Source organism: Glycine max, chromosome 18, assembly GCF_000004515.6.
Source record: "Glycine max cultivar Williams 82 chromosome 18, Glycine_max_v4.0, whole genome shotgun sequence".
NCBI classification, from domain to species: domain Eukaryota; kingdom Viridiplantae; phylum Streptophyta; class Magnoliopsida; order Fabales; family Fabaceae; genus Glycine; species Glycine max.
In genome coordinates, this window is record NC_038254.2 from 51,672,404 (window position 1) to 51,694,110 (window position 21,707).

General features: G+C 30.3%; 1 protein-coding gene and 1 non-coding gene across 4 annotated transcripts; one reads left to right on the top strand and one right to left on the bottom strand.

Moving 5' to 3' along the window:
- Positions 1 to 1,491: 1,491 nt before the first annotated feature.
- On the bottom strand, positions 1,492 to 8,237 carry LOC100787537 (homeobox-leucine zipper protein ANTHOCYANINLESS 2). 3 transcript variants are annotated; one of them, XM_006602703.4, is made up of 10 exons: positions 8,000 to 8,237; positions 7,333 to 7,770; positions 7,008 to 7,225; positions 6,751 to 6,868; positions 5,920 to 6,624; positions 5,521 to 5,622; positions 5,198 to 5,410; positions 3,632 to 3,806; positions 2,968 to 3,335; positions 1,492 to 2,294 (listed from the first exon to the last, which is right to left on the bottom strand). In XM_006602703.4, the coding sequence occupies exons 2-10, from the start codon at positions 7,534 to 7,536 to the stop codon at positions 1,929 to 1,931; spliced, it is 2,469 nt and encodes an 822-aa protein (XP_006602766.1). In that variant the 5' UTR covers positions 7,537 to 7,770; positions 8,000 to 8,237; the 3' UTR covers positions 1,492 to 1,928. The 3 variants fall into 3 exon arrangements, with proteins under 3 accessions (XP_006602766.1, XP_014626485.1, XP_003552359.1); XM_014770999.3 differs by having other exon boundaries at positions 7,333 to 7,803; XM_003552311.5 differs by having other exon boundaries at positions 7,333 to 7,766; positions 8,000 to 8,228.
- Positions 8,238 to 21,036: 12,799 nt separating this feature from the next.
- On the top strand, positions 21,037 to 21,146 carry MIR1520L (microRNA MIR1520l). The gene has a single exon (NR_048713.1). It is a non-coding gene; the product is annotated as a microRNA MIR1520l (primary transcript).
- The last annotated feature ends 561 nt before the right edge of the window (positions 21,147 to 21,707 follow it).

Genomic DNA, 21,707 nt, shown 5'->3' on the forward strand with positions numbered 1-21,707 from the left:
AAGAGATATTTGATTTGAGAAACAAGTCTTGGGTCTTGCTAATTAATATTTTAAAAATAAGTCAAAATATTCATGAATGTTTTAAAATAGTTAATTTCAAAATATTTTTTTATCATTTCTTTATAATACTTAATATGCTATTGTTTTATTTATTTTTTATATTTATTAATTAAAATAAAAAAAATATTATTTTTCATCATTTTCTATATTTTGAAATTACAAAATAAAATAAAACGTGTTATTGTAGTCACGCATTAAGTATAGCAAAATTTCACCCCAAAAAAAAGCAAGCATACAAAATAGACTCAGGTTTCCCATTGATTCTTTTGTATTATTGTCCTATTTATCATTCCCATTCACTTCCCTTGCTTCTCCTTGCTCACCCATAGTCTGAGACTTGTGAGTTTTGACAAACTATTCTCTATTACATTTGGGAGAAGGATGGGAAGTTGTTTTATGATATATAATATTTTATCATTTTTATGTTGAAACTAACATATCATATATGCATGCAACTACATTTTGAAAAATAATTAAAATAACTGATACTTGTAGCACGTATTTGTATCACTATCTTATTAAATGTATGTCTTAATTAGAGACAATTAAATCTCATCGTACTTAGGCTTAAACTTAATTATAATAGTAGTAGTATATCATTAAAGTTCTATGAATGTAAAGACAAATTAATTAGAAGTATCGATAATCGACCTAATAAAAATTTATTTAATATCTGAATCCAGCCCAATCTTATCATACTCATCTCCTATCTTAATACTAATATAATTACTAAATATTAACTCTAATCTTTTATATAAAAAATAAATATGTTAACTCCTAATAAATAACTCGAAAATGACTTTAAATGAGGGAAGTATATAGGAAACTTTTCTGGTAGCAAATCATTGTTGTACTTGTTATATAGTGTTTTATAAGAGACAGATCACATTATATTGATTTAATTTTAAAAATTATTATATTTTTTTTATAATTTGATATAAAATATAATTTTTATTAACTCAACTATTGAATTATATTTACGCATTATTAAAATTATTTGTGGCAAATTTTATTAAAATTAAATAACAACATAAAAATAATCAAATAATTTATATTTTAAAATATTTATATTATATTAATTTTATTAATATAAATTAGATAACAAATAATTTTAAATTTAAATAAAATTATATATATGTAATTTATGATCAAACAAACCACCAATCAATCATTAGTTGAAGTAGTTTGGATTTGATGTTCCTAAATAAAGTCTTAAAATTAAATTTTAAGAGTAAAAAAATGGTTGGAATTCATCAGTCAACTTTTTTTGAAAAAAAATAATTATTAAAAAAATTAATAATTAAATACTCCACAATAATGTAATGTAAAAAAAAAATCCAAACAAACTAAGGACACTCAAATTACTAAACTTAAGAAACGAAAAAAGAGTACGAACTTAGAAATTCTCAAAAAATGAACACAAATTATTGATTTGATCATATGCAACAAACTACCAGATCCAATTCTAGCAAACTCCCAAGTCAATACAAATCAAAATGATAACTTATACTCTAACCAGAAACACAATTTTGTTCCTTTTTCTTTTTTCACATTTCTATTAATTTTTTTTCTTCTGCTGCTGCTACTAGTATAGAGCAGACAAAAGGGGTCGACCCGAGTCAATACCCGAACCACCACCCTTGCTTTGTGTTAAAGATCCAAACCCGACCCGAAAAAGTCTCGGATCCTCATCACCATGCAAGGACTTCTCTCACCCACGCGCGGTTCGTTCTTGACTCAACACCCCCACCCCTCGCGTCCTTCACACGCGCCACCTATCCCCACTTTTAAGTACAAAATGTCACCTAAATTCTCAAAAAGAAAATAATAATAATAATAATAATAATAATAGACAGCCCCAAAAGGTTTCAGCTCTCGCAATGAAGAGCTGATTTTATCTTCTGCACGGTGCAGGAGATGAGGTTGTTCACCGTCTCCACCGACTCCACCGTGAGCTTCGCCGTCGGAAGGCTGTTCACAAGGATCTGAAACGCCACCGTGAGAAGACACCCACTCGCCGCCCTCTGCTGCGACGCGCCACCTTGCTCCTCGCCGGACCCGTCGGGCACGATGGCGAACCCTGACGGGAGAAGCGCCACGTAAGCAGAGTCGCCGCCGTTCATCACGACGTGCATCGCCGGAATGTCCACCGGCGCGTACACCACAAGCGAGCCCGACGCGTCGGTGCACGTCTCCTGCAAAATCAACATGCTGCTCTGGTTCGCATTTATAGCCTGCAACGGGAAAAAATTAAAATTATTTTTTAAAAAATAAAAAAGTGAAAAATACAAATTTAGGTTTTGTCGTTTTCGTTAAGTTCGGTGGAGGAGTTAGTCAAACCCCGGTACCAGCTTTTTCCGCTTATTTTTTATTTTTAAAAAAATTAGGGGAAAAATAAATAATGAGGTCAGAATTGAGGAAAATAGAAAGTTGACAAAAGTCGTGTATTTTGACCTTTTTATAAAAGTTTACTGAAACAAACGCTGCCCTATTTTCTGCTGCCAAATTGCCATCATAGATACTTCCAAAATTTTCCAAGCCTGTCCTTCTCAATTTCACCTTTTTTATCCCCAAACTCCGCGACAAAGCAAGATTGACGTTTCCTCTTATCGTGCACATTTTCGTCACAATGGTAAAACAAAATTACACTCATTCACACACCATTCAACTCCCACCCTTCCCAAAGATAAAAAACAAATTTCATGTGACGTATTCTATGGTTTTTTTTTGTGCTATCTTTTGATTTACATCAAGATTCAACGAGCCTACTCACATCACATCTCTTAGTTACAATTAGTAAGTTTGGTCTAAACAAAACTCCTTAATTATTTTGTGTATATTTTTATAACCTATGATTATGATGTGATATAATGAGAAAAAAAATAATGAGGGCAATTGTATACATACACTGGCTCTAAGGAGGGAGACACAGTTAGCATGGTCTTGTCCCTTTGCAATGTGAGCCATCTCTTGCATGGGTCCACCGTTGGAGAGGATATCCCACTCGCTTCGGAGCCGCTCGTCGCGGAGGAAGTCAAAGAGCCTCTGCGACGAGACGGGAAGCCACACTGAGGTGGCAGCGCTTAGGACGATCCCGGGCGGCTCGCCCGGGTCGTCCACACTCTTCCTGGTCATCACCCTCACGTCCTCCCCCACGTTTCCTGCGTTCAGCTTGTTCCACTTGTGCACTGTGGAGGCACACACACCCGAACAGAAATTGTTCGTCATGCGATGTGCCAGCTTCAACATGCTTCTCCTTCCACCTGAGCTTATTGCTGCAACAACCAAATCATATAATAAGCAAAATTAAAGTGTAACATGATATTAGGTGAAGACTCTTGCTAGTGTGAAAAACAACAATAATATAAATATAGAGACTATTCCATTAAATCATGTTTGGATGATTAAGATTAAATGGTTATGTAATTACTAAACTCACTTTTAACTTTAATTGTCTATATATATGATTTTATGGTCTAGACTAATCAGAATTGTTCTCACTAATATGTACCTATGTATTAACTATAATTATATATTATTTAGTATCTATATAATATGTAAATAAATGTACCTGAATGTTCTCTAGAGGGAGCTGCTGAGGACATTAGAATGGCTAGGCACTCGCATTGGCGTTGAAGAGTGGTAACCCAACGTTGTGCACCAAACCCCATGCCTGAGCTCAACAAGGGTCTAAAGAGCTGGTGAATTTGGCTTTCGTCGTATTCTGCATGTTCCACCCATGTCACCTGCGTATAATTAACAACAATGTCATATAAGCTCATACCCATCATTGAAATTTCACTGGTGTTATTATTTTTTTGCTTTATGAACTTATAATTTAATACTAGTATCATTGCTACAAAGTGGACCGATCGATGTATTGCTGAGGTACTAATTATAATGTGTCAGCAATTTTGTAGATCAAGGACTGTTGTACGGAAAATTAATTAATCAGAAAAATGCATGACAATTAAATTAGGTGCAAAAGATGCTAATTAAAGAATATGCTGGTGAAAAGAAGCATGTGGAAAGCAAATCTTGGAAAAGCCTGACGAATTAATGAGTTGAACGATACACAAGGTATCTCATGGAGCTTGGAGCAAGTACATAAAATATTGAGGTACTAGATAAAGTCACGGTGGGATTTGGAGAAGTAGTAGCTGCAGCTACGTGCAGTGTTAAAGGGTTCATCGAGATTTGCTACGACAGTGTGTGATGAACTCATCCCAAACAATGAAAAGAAACAGACAAAATGTTCCAGTCTTTGATCTTGACTCAAAGGGTCCGCATTGAATATCTTTTAATATATAACCGACCTATGGACTATAGGGGCTGGAACCAGGTCACGCATAGTCTCATAAATTAAAATAATGCTCGGGGAATGACAAATGTAGCAGCATAAAAAGAATGGGAATAGAAACATCATATGAATTCTTTATGGAATAAAAAAGTAGTAATTGCAACGCAAATTGCTCAAAGGGGGATGTGTAATTAATGTGTTCGTGCTGCCAAAAAATTAAGTGATGATAGAGACTTCCACGAATAAATTAATGGGGTTAACCTAGATTTGTGCAACATGGTGTATTACTCAATTAGTTTATGGGATCAAAAATCAGTTGTTGAAAACTGAAGATTGGAATATAAATTGAGACACAAGGGGAAGCATCCTAACTCAGGCTGCAAATTCTGAGAGACAAAAAATATATATATTGGAATCATCACTGACAGAGTGGTTCTATAGTGAGTAATCACTAAACAAACTGAGTTACTCGGAAGCATGAGTTTTTTTTAAGTAGCTTGGAAAAGCAAAAGCCCCATGATTCCTTAGCTTGGTGTTTTGCCCCCACTTTAAATATATTGCACAAATAAGCTACTACTACCATGGTGCAGTTACTTGCACCCACTTGGAAAAAAATACAATAAATGTGATGAAAACATCAAAGCAGGTGAGGTAGTACGGTTCAGTAGGTGGCATATATATATTTAGAAAACTATATTAAGACACAACGCTAGGTAGAATCTACTACCAGTAAATCATTTTTACTGTCTTCAAAAAAGAGAAATTTGGGATGCTAAAAAAGGCAGTAATTAAGAACATGAGAAACTAGGAAGAATATTGGTAATTAATTAATTTTACCTTAGAGTAACCATTTGGCATATCTTGCACCACGCAACCAGAAGGAAGCCTCCTACAGTTCACAAAAGTGGGTGCTCCAGAAGTTTCTCGGATGGTATCTATGGACACATCTACCACTGCCCATAACCCCTCTGCGTGCTGCTTGCAAAAGCGTAGAAAATTGACCTCACGAACAGGAACCAAGGGAGAAAGAACTTGAAGCTCAGCATGCATCTGGGATCAAATTTTATGTTGTTAAAATTAAAATAAAAAAACTCCCAATTATAATATTCAATTCATTTTTTATAAAAGAAAAGTAGTGTAAGATAACAAATTCAACTTACTAGCTGAAGGGCACCATTTCTAGTTCCATTTATTCCATTAGATATAACTTCAGCGGTTGAGGTTCTAGCAATCATACAAGGGAACATCTCTGACCAACGATTCTGTCACAGCAGAAAAGTAAATCAGCTTAACACACGCATACAAAATCAAAAAGAACCAGCATCACATTTTTTAATGTACTCTTTTTTTTAATATACTCTTTTAGTATTACTCATTAAAATTTGTTATGAACTATCAAATCAAATAAAAATGATATATTACTAACATTAATTTAGAAAAATATATCAACATAAAATGAGAAAATAACACAAACGAAAGGAGCCAAGAATAATAAAAGGAAATAAATTAGGGAGGAAGAAAATTGTTGAGAAAGTGTGAAAGGTAGTTGAGAGGCTTACTGAGTCCATTAATGTTTCAACAAGGGCCAAGCTGTTTATGATGACCATTCCAGTTTGTCTAGAAGCCTCAGTGACAAAGCCATTGGGTCTCAAGCCAATGCAAGGAGTGATAGTCCTTGTGTACTCCTCATGGTTGAGAATTTCTCTTCCCCCTTCCAAGCTTCTGATCCAAAGAGGCTCACCAGTTTGTGCCATCTTCACCAACTCATCCATTGCAGCCAAAGCAAGTTCAAGAACAATAGACCTCTCAATTGATCTGTTGTCAAAGCCAGAAGGAGTCACCAATGCTGTTGTGGTTGGTCTAGTACTTGAAGGTGACACCATGGCTAAAGGGCTTGATATTCCAACCCCAAAATCAGGCATTGTTGAAGGCACAGTGCTTAAACCTTGTCCAAAACCATTGCTCCCAACACCAAGCTCCAAACTTGAGTTTGGCATTGGAGGCCCAATTGAGCTTGTTAGAGAAGAAACGGGTCGACCCAGAAACTTGCCAGCGAGTGCACAAACACGGTCTAGTTCATCTTTCAATCTAGCATTCTCAATTCTGAGGTGCTGTTCTTCGAGTGAAATTTCACCGATCATAGCAGGACCTCCACAGTTTGAGCATATGGGATTTCTCATGGCTTCCCTCATAGACATGTTTTCAGCTCTAAGCTTGTCATTCTCTTGCCTTAGCAGCGAGTTCTCGTGCCGTTCCAATTGTGTCTAAATGACATAAAAACGATCCATGGTTATTAATCAGAGCCCCCAAAAGCATGAAATTGTAACAGAAAATGACTTTAAAAAATGAAAAGTGATAGCACAAGGGTGTTTGTGTTGTGTGTTTGCTACCTTCATTTGTGTTCTTCGATTTTGGAACCAAAACTTTACTTGCCTCGTTTCCAAATTAAGCCTTCTGCTGAGTTCAAGCCTTTGCTTCTCATCCGGGTGAGGACACTCCTTGAAGAGCCTAAAAACACAGAAAACACAAAAGACAACAAAATCAAAACAACCCCTCCAAAAGAAAGTCATCATAAAATAAAATTCCACACAAAAGAGAATAGTAAAGCTTAAAAAGATTTTTTTTTTTAATGAAAATATCATCGTACGATTCAAGCTCTTGAATTTGCTGAGGAGTGTGTCGGTGATAGCGTTTTTTCCTCGGTGGGTTGTCGGCAGCATCAAAATCATCACCAGAACCACCATCCATGTTGTCACTGCCAGATCTGCTTTCATGCTCCTCTTCCCGGCTCCTTCTCAAACCATTCTGCTCAAAATTTTCGGGCATTAATCTGTTCATATCCCCTTGTCCATCTATATCACTTTGCTGCGTTTTTCCCAAAACCAAAAAAAAAAGTAAGCAAATAGAACCAACCAAAACAAAAAGCCTTTATAAGAAACAAAAGGGTATGAAATTGAATGAATGAATCTCACAAGTGCAAGAGAAAGGCCAGGAGAGTTGAACATGGATTTGGCCAAAGTAGGAGTGGCTAAACGAGGCAGCGAGATTGCACCAGAGGGCATTATATCGTTGCTGTGGTTTGAACCGTTGTTGCTGTTGTAAGGAATATCTGAAACTACAATCCTACCACCACCTCCATCACTTTGTTTGGTCTCAAGAAACCCCCCAAAACTCATCAAAGTAGCCACTTTTGCTTCCCTTTTTTCTTTTCTTTTTCTCTCCTCTCTCTTCAATCAAGCACACCACAACAGAAACTGCCTTTGAAGAAAAACAAGGTGAAGCAACTAATAATGGCTCGGCCTCATGGGTGAAAAATTGTCAATCCTTGTTGTGTCGATTGATTCATCCAACCCCGGAATTTCCAAGCCATGGAGCACCACAAAAGATGAAATGGGTCTCTTAGAATCTGCCTTATATACCAGAGAGGGCAATCAAAAACGAACCTTTTGAAACCAGGAAATAAATAAATAATAATAGAGAGAAAAGATAAAGGGGACAAAAGGATAAAGCTCTAAAATATAAATAAATAAATTCTGTCTTTTATTCTATTTTATTTTTTCACACTGTTTTTTAGTTTTTTAGAGATACAGAGAGAGAGAAAAAGTAATTGATAATAAGAAGAAAAAAAACGTTTATTACTTCTTTGCTTTTAGTTCCTTAGGATGGCATGGCAACCCTAGTCTTCAGTTCAGTGTGTGCTGTCTCGTTCACTGCATGATAACCGATATGCTTGACTATGCTAAAGCGTGAAAGAGAAGAAAAAAGATAAATGAATATTTAATGAAAAGAGGTAGAAAATGAAACGCTTATAGATTTGTGCACAGACAAGAGAAGAGAGAGAAGGGAAAAAAGAGTTTGGAGAAGAAAGCACAGATGAAACTTAACATGTGGACATTGGAAAGCCTTACAAATACATGCATCCAAAAAGGCTTTGGTTGACTCTTCACACTGTGATTACACACTACAAACACTCTCTCTCTATATCTGTTACCACTTTCCACTTTAACCCTTTTAAAGTCTGTGAATAGCTGTGAATTTTGCAATATGCCTTTTGAATAAACTTTTTGGGGATATATGAAAGAAAATGAAGTTACTTATGATACTGTTGTGCAGATGCACGGGGCACCCCTCTTCTCAATGCTTCCTATAAACTGCTCTTGGGACTCCCAATAATTTGACTAAATTAGATTAATTCACTCATATGGCAACAAAATCATCACGGAAATTTATGTTTTTTTAAAAAATAAATAATATGAGAAACTTGGGTCCATTTTATATTTTGTCCACTAGTTCACACATAACATGTATATGATGTACCAGCAAAATGCATGCAGTGCCATGTCAATTTATTTTTTCCTATTCAATTATGATTCCATAAATTTTAATATATTTCCATGTAAAATTCTTGTTATGCTATCATTTAAAAGAATCCGATTATGAAAATAATCAAAAGAAGAAGGATTTTAAATTCTACTATATGAATTGGTCTCACAATTTCCATGACTAGCTTTAGAATATACAATATTAATTGAATGCAATTAATTTTTAAATTTGTTATTTAAACAATATTTGGGTAGGTGGATTTCATGAGAAATAAAGGAAGATATTTTCTTTTTTGATAAAAAGAGCGTGATATTATTTTTTTAGAAAAAGGATAGAATTATACAACATTTATATATAAAAGATATCAAATACTCTTTTATAAGAAAAATATTTTTCTTTTGTCACACTAGGGATGACAAAAATATTTATACCCACGTACATATGTACATATGTAAATAAAATCTGTAATGAATAATAGATGGATATCTAAGTTTTTGTAACAAATTAAAAAAAATGGATACTTAAATTAATATTTGTAAGTAACTTAAATAGATACATATTCTACCTACTAAAAAATGGGGTAGGGATACCTATCAAGGCATCCATAGGGTGACAAAGCGGATCAATTAAACTCATTTTGATCTGATATCACTAACCCGTAAAAAACACACAGGGGCAGGCTTGTTCATCTTCTAATGAAGGGCTGAAAGTTGTGGCCTACCATGGTTAGGAGTGGGTTGGTAGGCCAACTTGCCAAAATTAAAAAAATAATAATATCTTATTTCATAAAATTAACCAAAATAAATAAATTTAATTTTTTAAGAGAAATAAATTTAGTTAGAAAACATAAAGTATATCAATAGTTTATTCTAAAATTAATTTTAATATAAATTTTTCTATAAGTGTTAAAGAAATTGAATTTATAAAATAATATAAAAATAATAACAAATATGTATTTTGATTTTTTAACAGCACTATAAACTTAAAAAAATACAAAGTGGCGAAAAATATAAAATGACAACCCCAAACTTAAACACCTACTAGTATTTACATTTTTATGTGTGTGTATGTAGGGGGGAGGGGGGGGGGGGGGGTGCATGCGCATGCGTGTGGTTAGGCAAGACAACCACAACAAGCTAGCGGGTTGGGTTTTGCACCCCACCTCGCCAAATTGATGGTGGGTTGACCCACCTGATCCGTATAAATATCCCTTATAATAAAATTAAACAAAATTCCTTTTTTTTAGTAATTTTAAAATTATTTTTTTAATAAATATCCATTGATTTACGAATATCCATGATTTTTTTAAAAAAATTGTGACTACATGCTTAATGGGTACTCGCAAAGTATGAGGAGGGCATGAGGCAAATATTTATACAATGATGCAACTAAGTAGCTACTATCCACACTTACCCCACCTTATTTTCATCCCTAAGCGTAATATTTGTGTGAAATATCCATTAGCTTTGTTGATAATTGATCTCGATAAGCTATCAAAATATATGGTTGGTTGTAACATCCCAAATGCTAACAAGGATGGAGAGTGATCTTCAATGTAAAAAGAAAAGACACAAACAATGAGCAGCTTTTGGTAAGCTTCCATGGGAGGGGCAAATGAATGAGTCAAATACACGCCAGAATGACAGGGATAAAATGACTAGGTATATAGGATTATACAACTAAGGATTGCTTAAAAGAAATTAATTAGTACTGCTTATATCAATAAAATGTAACTATTTTTTAATAGTTGGTCATTTAAAAACTTCATAGCTAACCATGCTTGACTTGGAGTAATTTCAGGATGAGTGATCTCCTAAAAAGTTTTCTTAGAAAGTGTGAGTGATGGAAAAACACACTGAAAAAACCTATATCAATTATGGGGTCAGTCATCGATTGTGAGAGTAGTTGAACATTACAAGAGGTATCACAGTTGATTGTTGATTTCTCATAATTAAATAACTACCTATAGAGGATTCTAAAGCCCAAAAATATTATATATATATATATATATATATATATATATATATATGTATATATATATATATATTTAATTGTATATTATTTTTTTTTATTTGATGTTATTTTTTATAACTTAATTAAATTAAAGTTGTTATTTTATTTTACATCTCTCTTTTTGTTCAAATTAAGATGTGACATGTGACTAAAAGATACTATCATGTTGGTTATTATTTTTTTTTGTATATATTACCTTCATCGGTCCATATTAAATGAATTTTTAACTCACCATGACATAAACATCTATTAGATCTATGACATAGATTTAAAACATTCTTTAAAAAGATTTATTTTTTTAACAAAATAAGAAACATAAACAAAAACTCAAATTATAAAGGAAAAAAATTAAAAATTAGTATATTAAATTATATTTTTTGGCGATGCATGATAGCAATTGAGTTAGACATTTTTTTCGAGAGACGAAATATAAATTAAATTAAATTATACATATAAATTAATATTTTAAAATATATAAGTAAATTAAAATAAAAAATGTGATGATTACTCACAAGTTTACTCAAATCTGATAAAAACCAATCGGGATGGAAATTGGTTTAAAAAATATAAATTGGTCTCTTTTAAAATTGAGTGTATCCCGCCTTATGCAAGGATGAAAACAAAGATAATGAAACCCATCTTCAACTTTCATTGTCATGTTTGTCTTATGTATAGATAATTAATTATGTTATGTAATTTTTTTGGAATAAATTGAATAAAAAAATATGATAATTTATTGGATTTATTAAAGCTATATTACTCCTTTAATGGAACAAAACACATCATTTTTAATGAAATGACGAGTCTATTTTTATATAATATATATTTATATTTTTCAAATCTTTGGGATCTCAAGTAGGGTTCCAACACAAACTAAATATATAAAAGATCCAAATTTATTTATTTGCCTAGGACCTATGAGATCTCAATTACCAACGAAGTGTTAGGGAGTATAAGTCATTAAAACATAAGCTCCTCATCATTAATGAAATTTCCTCTTTCAATCATGTTTTCTCTATCTACAAGGCATAAATAAAAAATCTTACTTAAGAAGATCAAGACTAATTTCACATAAATCAATGACATGATATAAAAAATGGTTATAAGTTTAATTGTAATAGTCAAAATCATTTATCATTTTATTTTAAAAAATTATTTGTTTAAAAAAGGAAAGTTTTAGTCAAAACAAAAAAAAAATCCTTTTGATTTTTTTGTCTTAACCTTTTAGTTTATCAAGAAAATAAATTTTAACTAATTTAAAGTTTAACTAAAAGGTAAGTAAAATTTGATTAATAATTATTTTTGTTAATTTTTCTAATGCCTTGCTTTACTTCTGATATATATTCAAACTAATTATATAAAAATAAAATTTATTAAATGACATTAATTATAGGAGAATATAGTTACAAGTCTTTTTGGTAAGGCATCATAAGTTTTTAGAGGAGAATAAAATATTAGTTAAGTTAGTTGTAAACTTGTATTGCAATTATACATGCAAGTTTACAATTAACTAAATCATTATTTATTCAAATACAGAATTAAATTAATACTTCACATTTCAAGCAAGTTAACAAATCAAAATAGTATTTCTTATTTTTCATTAAATTATTTTAATTCTTTTAATAATATAATATTAAATTTATTTTATACTTATAAGACGTTAGATAATGATACTAGTAATCAATAATTTATACTATTGCCTTTTTAACATCAAGTTTGTTTGACAATCATTTTTTTATGAAATGTTTCACAAGTTTTTTAAGCTAATTTTGACTTGTTTTTTAATTAGCTACAAAACTTTTTTTTATCTGTTTTTTTATTAACTAGAGTTTTTTTAATCATATTAATAGTTTTGAGTAAAGAACTTTTGTTAGTAGCTTGTAACATTTTCTGAGATAATCCTTTGAGTAATATATTTAAAAAAACATTAGTTTTTAATTTCTCATATTTTATTATACTTTCACCTTTAATATTATTACATTTTCTTTTTACCCTTTTTAATATTGAATTTTACTATTCTTTTTTGTTTATTTTCTTCTGTTCATTTTCATGTTTAACACATGACAAACAGGTTGGCTATCACCCCTCTTCTCTATCATTATTTTGTTACCTTTTTTTTGTCATCGTTTGTTTTGACTTAATTTTTTTTTTTGATCTAATGAACTCACCAACTCACCCACAAATTTGGAAGTTTGTGTGAGTCTATTTGACTTCATGCAAGTTTGTATGATTCCACAAGAAAACAAGTTTACATATGTGTTAACCAAGTTCGTGGTTGTGGACTCATTAACTCAAAACGATCATATGAATTCACTCATGAGTTTAACAACCATGCTAATTTAGTAATATTTAAGTATAATTTTTTCATCTATCTTTTTAATTCTTTGATAAAATTCCTCTTTAGTAATTTTAAATATAATTATTTAAAGTATATCTTTCTACAAAATAAAAATATAGATAAAAATCTCATAAAAACATATCTTTCATATCACTTTGTATATATTAGCTAGTTCAATAATGAATTTTATTAAACACTTTTAATTTTAAAAAAAAAATGTGTTCGAAAAAAATGAAGTTGAATTAGTTTTTAACTTAATTTCAAAATAGTTTTGCATTCATTATCAAAACCAAGAAAAAATATTTTGTGAATTTAATTTTTAGTTTTAAGAAATACATTCTAACCACCATCACCACCACGCCCCCACCACCGTCATTGTCATCGTCGTCATTGCTACCACAACTATTATCATTGTCACTGCCATCATAATTCCACCACTGTCTCCTCCACCATTCCACAAACATTGCCATTGTCACCACCTCTGCACCTTGTCTTTGTCGCTTCCACCACCCCAAATTGTTGCCACCATCATTCTATTACCTTCATCATCATTATCGTCACCGCTATCACCATTCTACCCATCACTGTTGTTGTCGTCACCATCATCATTCCACCACTGGTATCATCACTACCACCACTAGTGGCGGTGACACCACCACCACCACACCATCATTGTTACCATCACCATTCCACTACTACTACTACCACTATTTTGTTGCTCTCATTGTCGTTGTTGCCACTATTTCATCCCATCACCACCTATAATTTAAAAAATTGAACTGGTGATTGACTCGATCAAGGCATTGGGTCACTGGGTTAATAGTTTAGTGGGTCTCTAATTGACCTACATGACCCAATTTTTATTAGAAAAGATTAAAATTTTATAGTGAACCTTAATTGACTCGCATGATCCAACGTATTTCTTCCCTTGGGTGTGACTTGCCTCGGGTTAATGGGTCACCAACTTCAATGCATGGTCGATCCAATAGGCAATTCCTCTTGCCCAGACCTCTAAGTCACAGTCGAACTGGTTTGACGAGATGTTAAAACACTATTATCAACATTTCATCACCACTAGAGTCACAATCACTATTCCACCACCACTCCATCGTTATCACACTATCGTCACCATTGTCACCATCGCAACTCTCACCCTGCTACCTCTATCACTGTTATTATTTTATAGTAAAGTAAGATAAGATAAAAGGATTGACTCATTTTATTTATCTTCAATTTGTGACATCTTTTTAAAAATTAAAAACAAAGACTAAAGCAAAACTCAAAATTGATTTTGATTTTTAAAAATTTTAAAATTAAAAACGAGAAACCATCCTACGTGGGGCTTTAGATTTGATTCTTAAGAAGTCATCACTAATGAAACTTTAGCATCAACAAAGCATGAAACCATTGTTAACAAAATTGACACTAATATCTTTTATGTAGATTAAAAAGATTGACATTTCATAACATCGATTGAGTTAAGACTCTTAGGATGTGTTTGATTTAGATGGGAGAAATAAAATATAAATTTTTAATTAAAATAAAGTGTAAAAAATATGAATTTGTATATATTATTTGTTTCCTTCAAAACAAGCACACCTCAAGTCCACCATAGGTGATGAGAAAAAAATTATAGTAAAAGGAATTATATCCCATCCGTTCTATTCTCCTTATTAAATATTAATCACAAAACCATCAAAACTCAAAGTGAACACTAAACCAACCACCAAACTACTGAAGCAATCACATCCTCACCGCCAATATCAAACCCACCACCTCCATCGTCTTCCAAGAACATGGACACATGATTTGAAGACGAAATTGATATTTGAAAGTGAAATTTATGAGCGATAAAAGGAGGCAAGAGAGAATGGCATTGGAATTTTCATAGAAATTAAGTAGCAAAGATTAAGCCAATCTGGGCTAAAAATATAATATTGCACATCGATGACTTAGCTAACTCTTATACTTGAATTAAATAAGGTATTTTGTTTTGGTGTCAAATAGGTCGACACCAAGTAGAATAAAAGTTAACGATAAGAAGCAGGAAGAAAATAGCATCAACCTTGAGGTCATCACTCATTTTTCATAGCAAAATAATCACTTTCTTGTAGTGGAAAGTGAGAGTCAATGTTTGATTAAACTAGCTAATAAGTTAACTTGAAAGTAACCAGATAACTTGTTGAGTTAGAAATATTTGATAAAATATTAGTTGTTGAAGTACTTAATACATATAAAATAACATAAAAGAGCATATTTTAGTATTTTTTTACATAAATTCAATTTTTAGACAAAATATAATTTTAGGTATAGTACTTCAAATTCTAGATCATTTTATTAATTTTAAATTTTTTAAGATGAAATATTTCATTCAAAGTCAAGATAGTAAATAAGTGTATTAAAATAAGTAAAGAAAATGATTAAGTAAAAGAGAAGATAAAAAAGTATATTAAAATAATAAGAATAAAAACAAATTACAAACTTATAAGCTACTCGTATAAAAACTAGTTGAAATATTACAAATTTAACGTAAAAAGGTAATTTAAGATTTATAAAATATAAATTAGTGAAATAAATTGATTTATCAAACACTTTCATTTACCCGTATGTATGTACTAAATAATCAAATAACTAATTCATAAATTAATCAAATAGATCAAAAGTTAACTTATTTCTCATGTAAAAGTTTTTGGCACAACAAGGCTTCAAAGTTGACCACAATGTAGGGTAATATTTTGACTTCAACTAAAAGTACATGATGATCTGATCTGATTGGAGGAGCTTGAAGAGCCGAATATTGGAACTTGGAAGACGTTAAGATCATGTATTTCATCAACGTACCTACCCAAAAGAGTTTATATTTTCCCTTTCTCCAATTGTTTTTTTTTATTGTTGCAAAACATTCCGTGGCGTAGTTTTAAAATATTTTCTTAAAATATTCTTTTTGTAAATTGATCAACTCGCCCTATGGGTCTGTCGTTGGTAGTAAAACTGTGAAAATTGTTATATTTCCACAAAATATTATTTAATTTTCTCCTTAAATTTGATAAATAAATATTAAATTTAAGACACAAAATGAATTTAACAGCATCAAAAGGATTAAAAATGTAGTGATTTTTTTTATTTAACAAATATGTAAATTATACATTATGATGACTTAGAATTATTGAAAGAAACAAACGGTTTATGTTTTGTTTGAAGATTTTTTTTCCTCCTAAAAGTAAAATATCTTCATAGCCATAAATTATAAGGTTAATCTCCTAAGAGGTGGAGTCATCGAAGTGAATTTTATTTCTTTAAACAAAGTCGGCCAATATGTTTTAGAAATTTCACTATCTACTAATTAATTACATTATACCATGTTGGTATGGTGAGGAAATATCTTTTTAATTTCATGTTTTCACACATAATCATAAAAAAAACATTTTTTTTTATTTTATTTTGTATTTTTGAAATATTTGTAAAGGAAAAAAAGTCCTATATCTCCAGCGAAAAGTGAATTCTTCTGAGTATTAATTATGTCTTACTATCAACCCATATAATTGGCATTAAGGAGTATTATTTTAAAAATAAATTTCAAATGACTATTTTATATATTTTTTTAGAGATCAAATTAAATTAGAATTTTTATGAATAACAATTTTTTTGTTGTAAATATTCCAGTACATGTTAAAGACTTGAATTCCATACTGTTAAGTTAAAATAATTTGTGTGTGATTTAATTTATGTTATTGACTATTGCACATTCATGTATAATGAATGTTTTTTCAATATTTTTTTTTCACTTTTCCCCTTAATTAACATTAGTCTTTAGGACAGAAATTAATAAAAATATAGTTATATCATTAAGATAGTTAAAGTCATTAATCTGCTAATAATAAGACAATTGAGCCTTTTGCGGGTAAAAAAAAAATTAAAATAAAAAACTTTCTTAAAATGGGACATTTAAGTCCGGAGGGAGTGTTTCTTTTGTTCCTCTCTCTCTGGACGTTATCACTTCAATAATTATCTAGAAATTAATACAATTTTCTTTCTAGTTTCTAATATTCTTTAATGTATATCATGATATGATAGGACTTGTATCGATCATTTAGTGAAATATCGCATGTATGAATTGTGATTGTCTAGTACACGTACCCAACATTATATTTCTGATTCACATGAAGAGAAGATTTTTAATTGCGTGCAATATAATCAATGATTGTTCCTGTTTTTCGTGATAAGTATATGTGGTGGTACACACTAAATATCTGTAGTTGCATATTTGTATACGTTATTCGGGGAAAATTGTGATGCTCACTTAATTTATTTGGTTCATGCATATTGAAGTCGGTTGAAGATCATATCACTTCATAATTTCTCAAGTTCTTTCATCACGAACATTTTGATTAACAATATATGTATAAGAGAGGATCAAAGGTCAAAGAACAAACACTAGCAACACGTGCTAATGGGGTTCGTTTGGCAGGTCGACCCAGTGAATTTTCAATGGAATGAAAATGCAGGAAACTTTTCGTAAGACTTTTCAATTATTGATGATGCCGTCAATGTCCATTCGTAATTCGTATTGATAGAAGAGTTTCCTAACAACAGACAGCTTTAGATATATATTTAAAAATCGGTAATGTTGTTTGCACATAAATGTTGTTCACATGAGTTTAGGGGAAATGTTAGTATTATGATATTTCTCAATATTGTTTTTTTATGTATGCCCATCAGCACATGTTGAAGAGTATTAAATTATTCTATTTAAGTATTGAATGACCTTTACATTTTACATACTTCTTTCTTAATTTTTTTATTTATTTATCCATAGAACACATTGATTTAAAAGCATAACGATCAAATTATCTATAATTTATTTATATAGTTTTCACTATTATTTTTGTTTCATTTATGATAGATGTGTAAAATATTTAAGAATTAGTATAAATAAGGACATAATTAAAAAGTTAATAATTAATGCTATTTTTAAAATGAACAGAAAAGTAAAAATAAAACCTTGAAAAATGAATGTATAAAAAATGAAGGGGGTATAATAATTGTTTTTTTCAATAATTCTTTTATTTTCTTAACATATGTCATGCTTAGAGATTAGAAGGGTTTTTTAATGATATATCAAGCAAATACTATGCTAACATACATGTACAATAAGAATACCGAGGAAATAAAAGAAAAAAAAAAACTACTGTTAGAAAATAAAGTGCTCTCTCCATTTTAAATTTTTTGTCACTTATGTTAATGTATATCCTAAGAAAATTACAAATATTATGACAACATAGTCCTCTTTGACTAAGATATCTTCATCAAAATAGTTAAACTGTAGCTGTAAATTAATTAAGCCTTTATTAGATTAGATACTTAGCTACAGATTTTTTTATAGGTTAGATACCAATAAATTAAACAAGAGTGCTTTTTGAAAGAACAAATAATTAATTTATTTTGATTTATAAAGTGACAAAGGCTTTGAGTTAACAGACCAACAAATTTTCTAGAGTAGCGTCGTGTGAAAAGAAAATAAGTTCCAAAATATGTATTTTTTAAAATTTCAATGTAATATTAATTAATTTTTTAAACTTATATATCTAATAAGTGTTATTTTTTGAATGCAATATTAATAATAATGTATTATTTTTTTGTAAAATTACTACCTTTATTTAATAACTTGTCTTAACAAGAGTAAAATACTAGCTATAGGATGGAGGAAGTGTTTTTTTTTTTGTTTCTTTTTATATGTCTCCTTTAAAATTATTTTTGATTCATATGATACGTGATTTTGAGTGTTTTAGTTTATGTCAAAATATTTATTGATTAAGAAATAGAAAATACTAATATTTTCAATAATACTCTTATTTATTGATATTTAACCTAAATACTTAGAAATTGATTCCCAACAAATACTTCAACTCTTTTAATAAATATATTTTTGTCGAATAAAATCATATAATCATATTAAATTGTCTAATTAATATTTTTTTTAAAGTATACAATATTTTGAAAGATACAAAACGAGTCATAGGGAGTAACAGAAAGATTAAGAAACGTGATTAATTAATATTATCATTTATATTAAAATTATTTTTAATTTCTTAATACGACATTCTTAATAAATTATTATTCTTTTTCCTTTATGATACGTGCACAAAAGTAACAATTAGGAAGAAATAAGGGCATAGCTTAAATTTTATTATTAATGTTATCTTAGACTTTTAAAATGATACATAAAATAGAAACAAAAATTTCTTCAAGAAATAGATGTAAAAATACAAAAACATTTTTTTATGTATACACAAAAACCATTTAATGCTCGCTTTTTGAGTAAGGAAAATACTAATAATTAGTACCTTAATACACTGCACTAGTAAAAAATTATGAGACAATTTTTCATGAAAAGTTATTAAAATGTTGTTCATTTATGTGAAATATTGATAAATGATGATTAATCTCTACCAGATTACCTGTTTAATAATTTTTAGTAAGTTTCTTTTTTAAATTGTGTTTTTTTTATTCATAAAATTCAAATGAACATTGTTTAAGGAAATCAAATATGATTCTACTTAGACTGGTGATATGTTAATATTTTTTAATATACTCCTTCCATGATTTATAAATAAAAATGAGAATAAAATATATTTATGATCCCTTTAAAATTTTTAAAGTTTAATTTTTAGTCCTTTTGTTAGGTTTTCATCCCTCTACTTTTTATCCTTCTAATTTGAAATGCACCACTTAATTTGGTCCTTTAGAGTGTTTTAGATAGCATTTTTATAGATGGATGAAAAGTGATTTAGATAGTACTATTGGAAATTAAAAGCAAGACATTTCAAAATGATAGGAACAAAAAATAGATAAAATTTTTTAGAGGGACTAAAATTGAAGTTTGAAAATTTTAAAGGGACCAAGACATTTTATCCTAAAAATTATTAATTTATCGATTGGTAACTTCACTAATCAATGCTTTTATGATACACATGCATTAACAAAAATGTTCATGTAGTATTTGAAAATATTTAATAAGGTATACTTAATAGTTCACTAAATGATATATATGAGTGTCCTCTATTTAATGACCCTTATTTATTAACTGAAACACATTAATTTCATCAAATAGAAAGAATAAAAGTTTGCTAAAATTCCTCGTTTTACAAAATAAACGAATGCTATCACGAAACATAGTGAAATTTGTGGTATTTATAGCGTTAGTATTTGCAAGTTAACATTACACGGTTTAATTAGGCATCTCGACCCAACTAAGTGTACAATGAGTCAATGGCTGAGAAAGAAAAACAAAGGGGCAGTTGTTTCTTTATCAGCAAGTTAAACCACCTTATCTTGATGGAGAAATAATACTCACATATAACTTGTATATTTTAACAAAAAGGTAGTGGTTTCTTGATTAGCACGTTAAACCGCTCAATTTTGATGAAGAAACATGTATGATGTATCTTTATATAAAAAAAAATTGAGATTAAATTATAGTGTTTTTTTCGATAGGCAAAAAGAATTTTTATTAAGAAAACCAGCAAACCCACCAAAACGTGGATATATACATAGTCTCTTGGGTACCACATGTTGTGATGAAGTGTGTTTCTCATTAAGTCCCAAGTTATCTGAAATTTAAGTGCGCTCAGCTTTTTATTTATGATGATTGTAATAAGTTAAAGGTTTTAAGAAAATGAATGATGACGAAAAGAATTATTTTTGGAGTAAATGGATGTCTATATATATATATAATTATATGTCACAAAAAAATGCTTATCAAATAAGGTTCGACCGGAATGTATATGAAGGATAGTTTTTATATTTGGTATTGTTATATGGTAAAATTGTATTTTTGGTTTTTCAGTTTATCTTGAGTTTTAGATTTAGTATTTTAGTAATTTAATTTACGAATTAAGTCCTCTTATATTTTTTTAAATCGTGCAATGTTGATTCCCTAGATTACAATTGAACGTTGACCGTTAACAAGTAATGTTGATTGTCACGTGTCAAGTTCTTATTAGATGATGATTGTCACGTGTCATATTCTGATTGGTCAATGAAAACAACAATGCATTTCATCTTATATGGAGTTGACATTCAATCAGAACATGACACGTGATAGTCATCATTAATTAAGAACATGACATGTGACAGTCAACATCACTTACTAACGCTCAACGTCCAATTGTGGTCTAGGGGATCAATATTGTACGATTTTATAAAATAAAAGGACCCAATTTGTGAATTAAATTACTGGAGACCAAATTCAAAACTAAAAATAAACTGTGAGACATATAAGAAGAAGGGACTTTAATTTCCATGTTGTAAATGTAACGTGTTTGGTGTCCTTCACTTAAACGCATGAATCTTAGAATCTAGTTGGGCTTAAAGCTGTGTGAAAGGAGGAAAACAGGCCAGAATTGAGCGACCAATTAAACGAGATAGAGAGAGAGAGAAATAGCACAGCAAATTATCCTATTTGCTCACAGCCAAGTTGTTGGTCATTTACTTGTTCTGCCTGATGTGGTATGGACTTGCTACTTGCATTAAAAATTCACATGGTGTGTCTGGTGACCGGCAAATGAATAAAAGGTATATATATAATTTTATAGATATTTTTTTGAAATAAAGATATTTTTGGATTGAAAGTTAAGGATTAATCCTTCGACACACCCAAATTCAGATAACGGT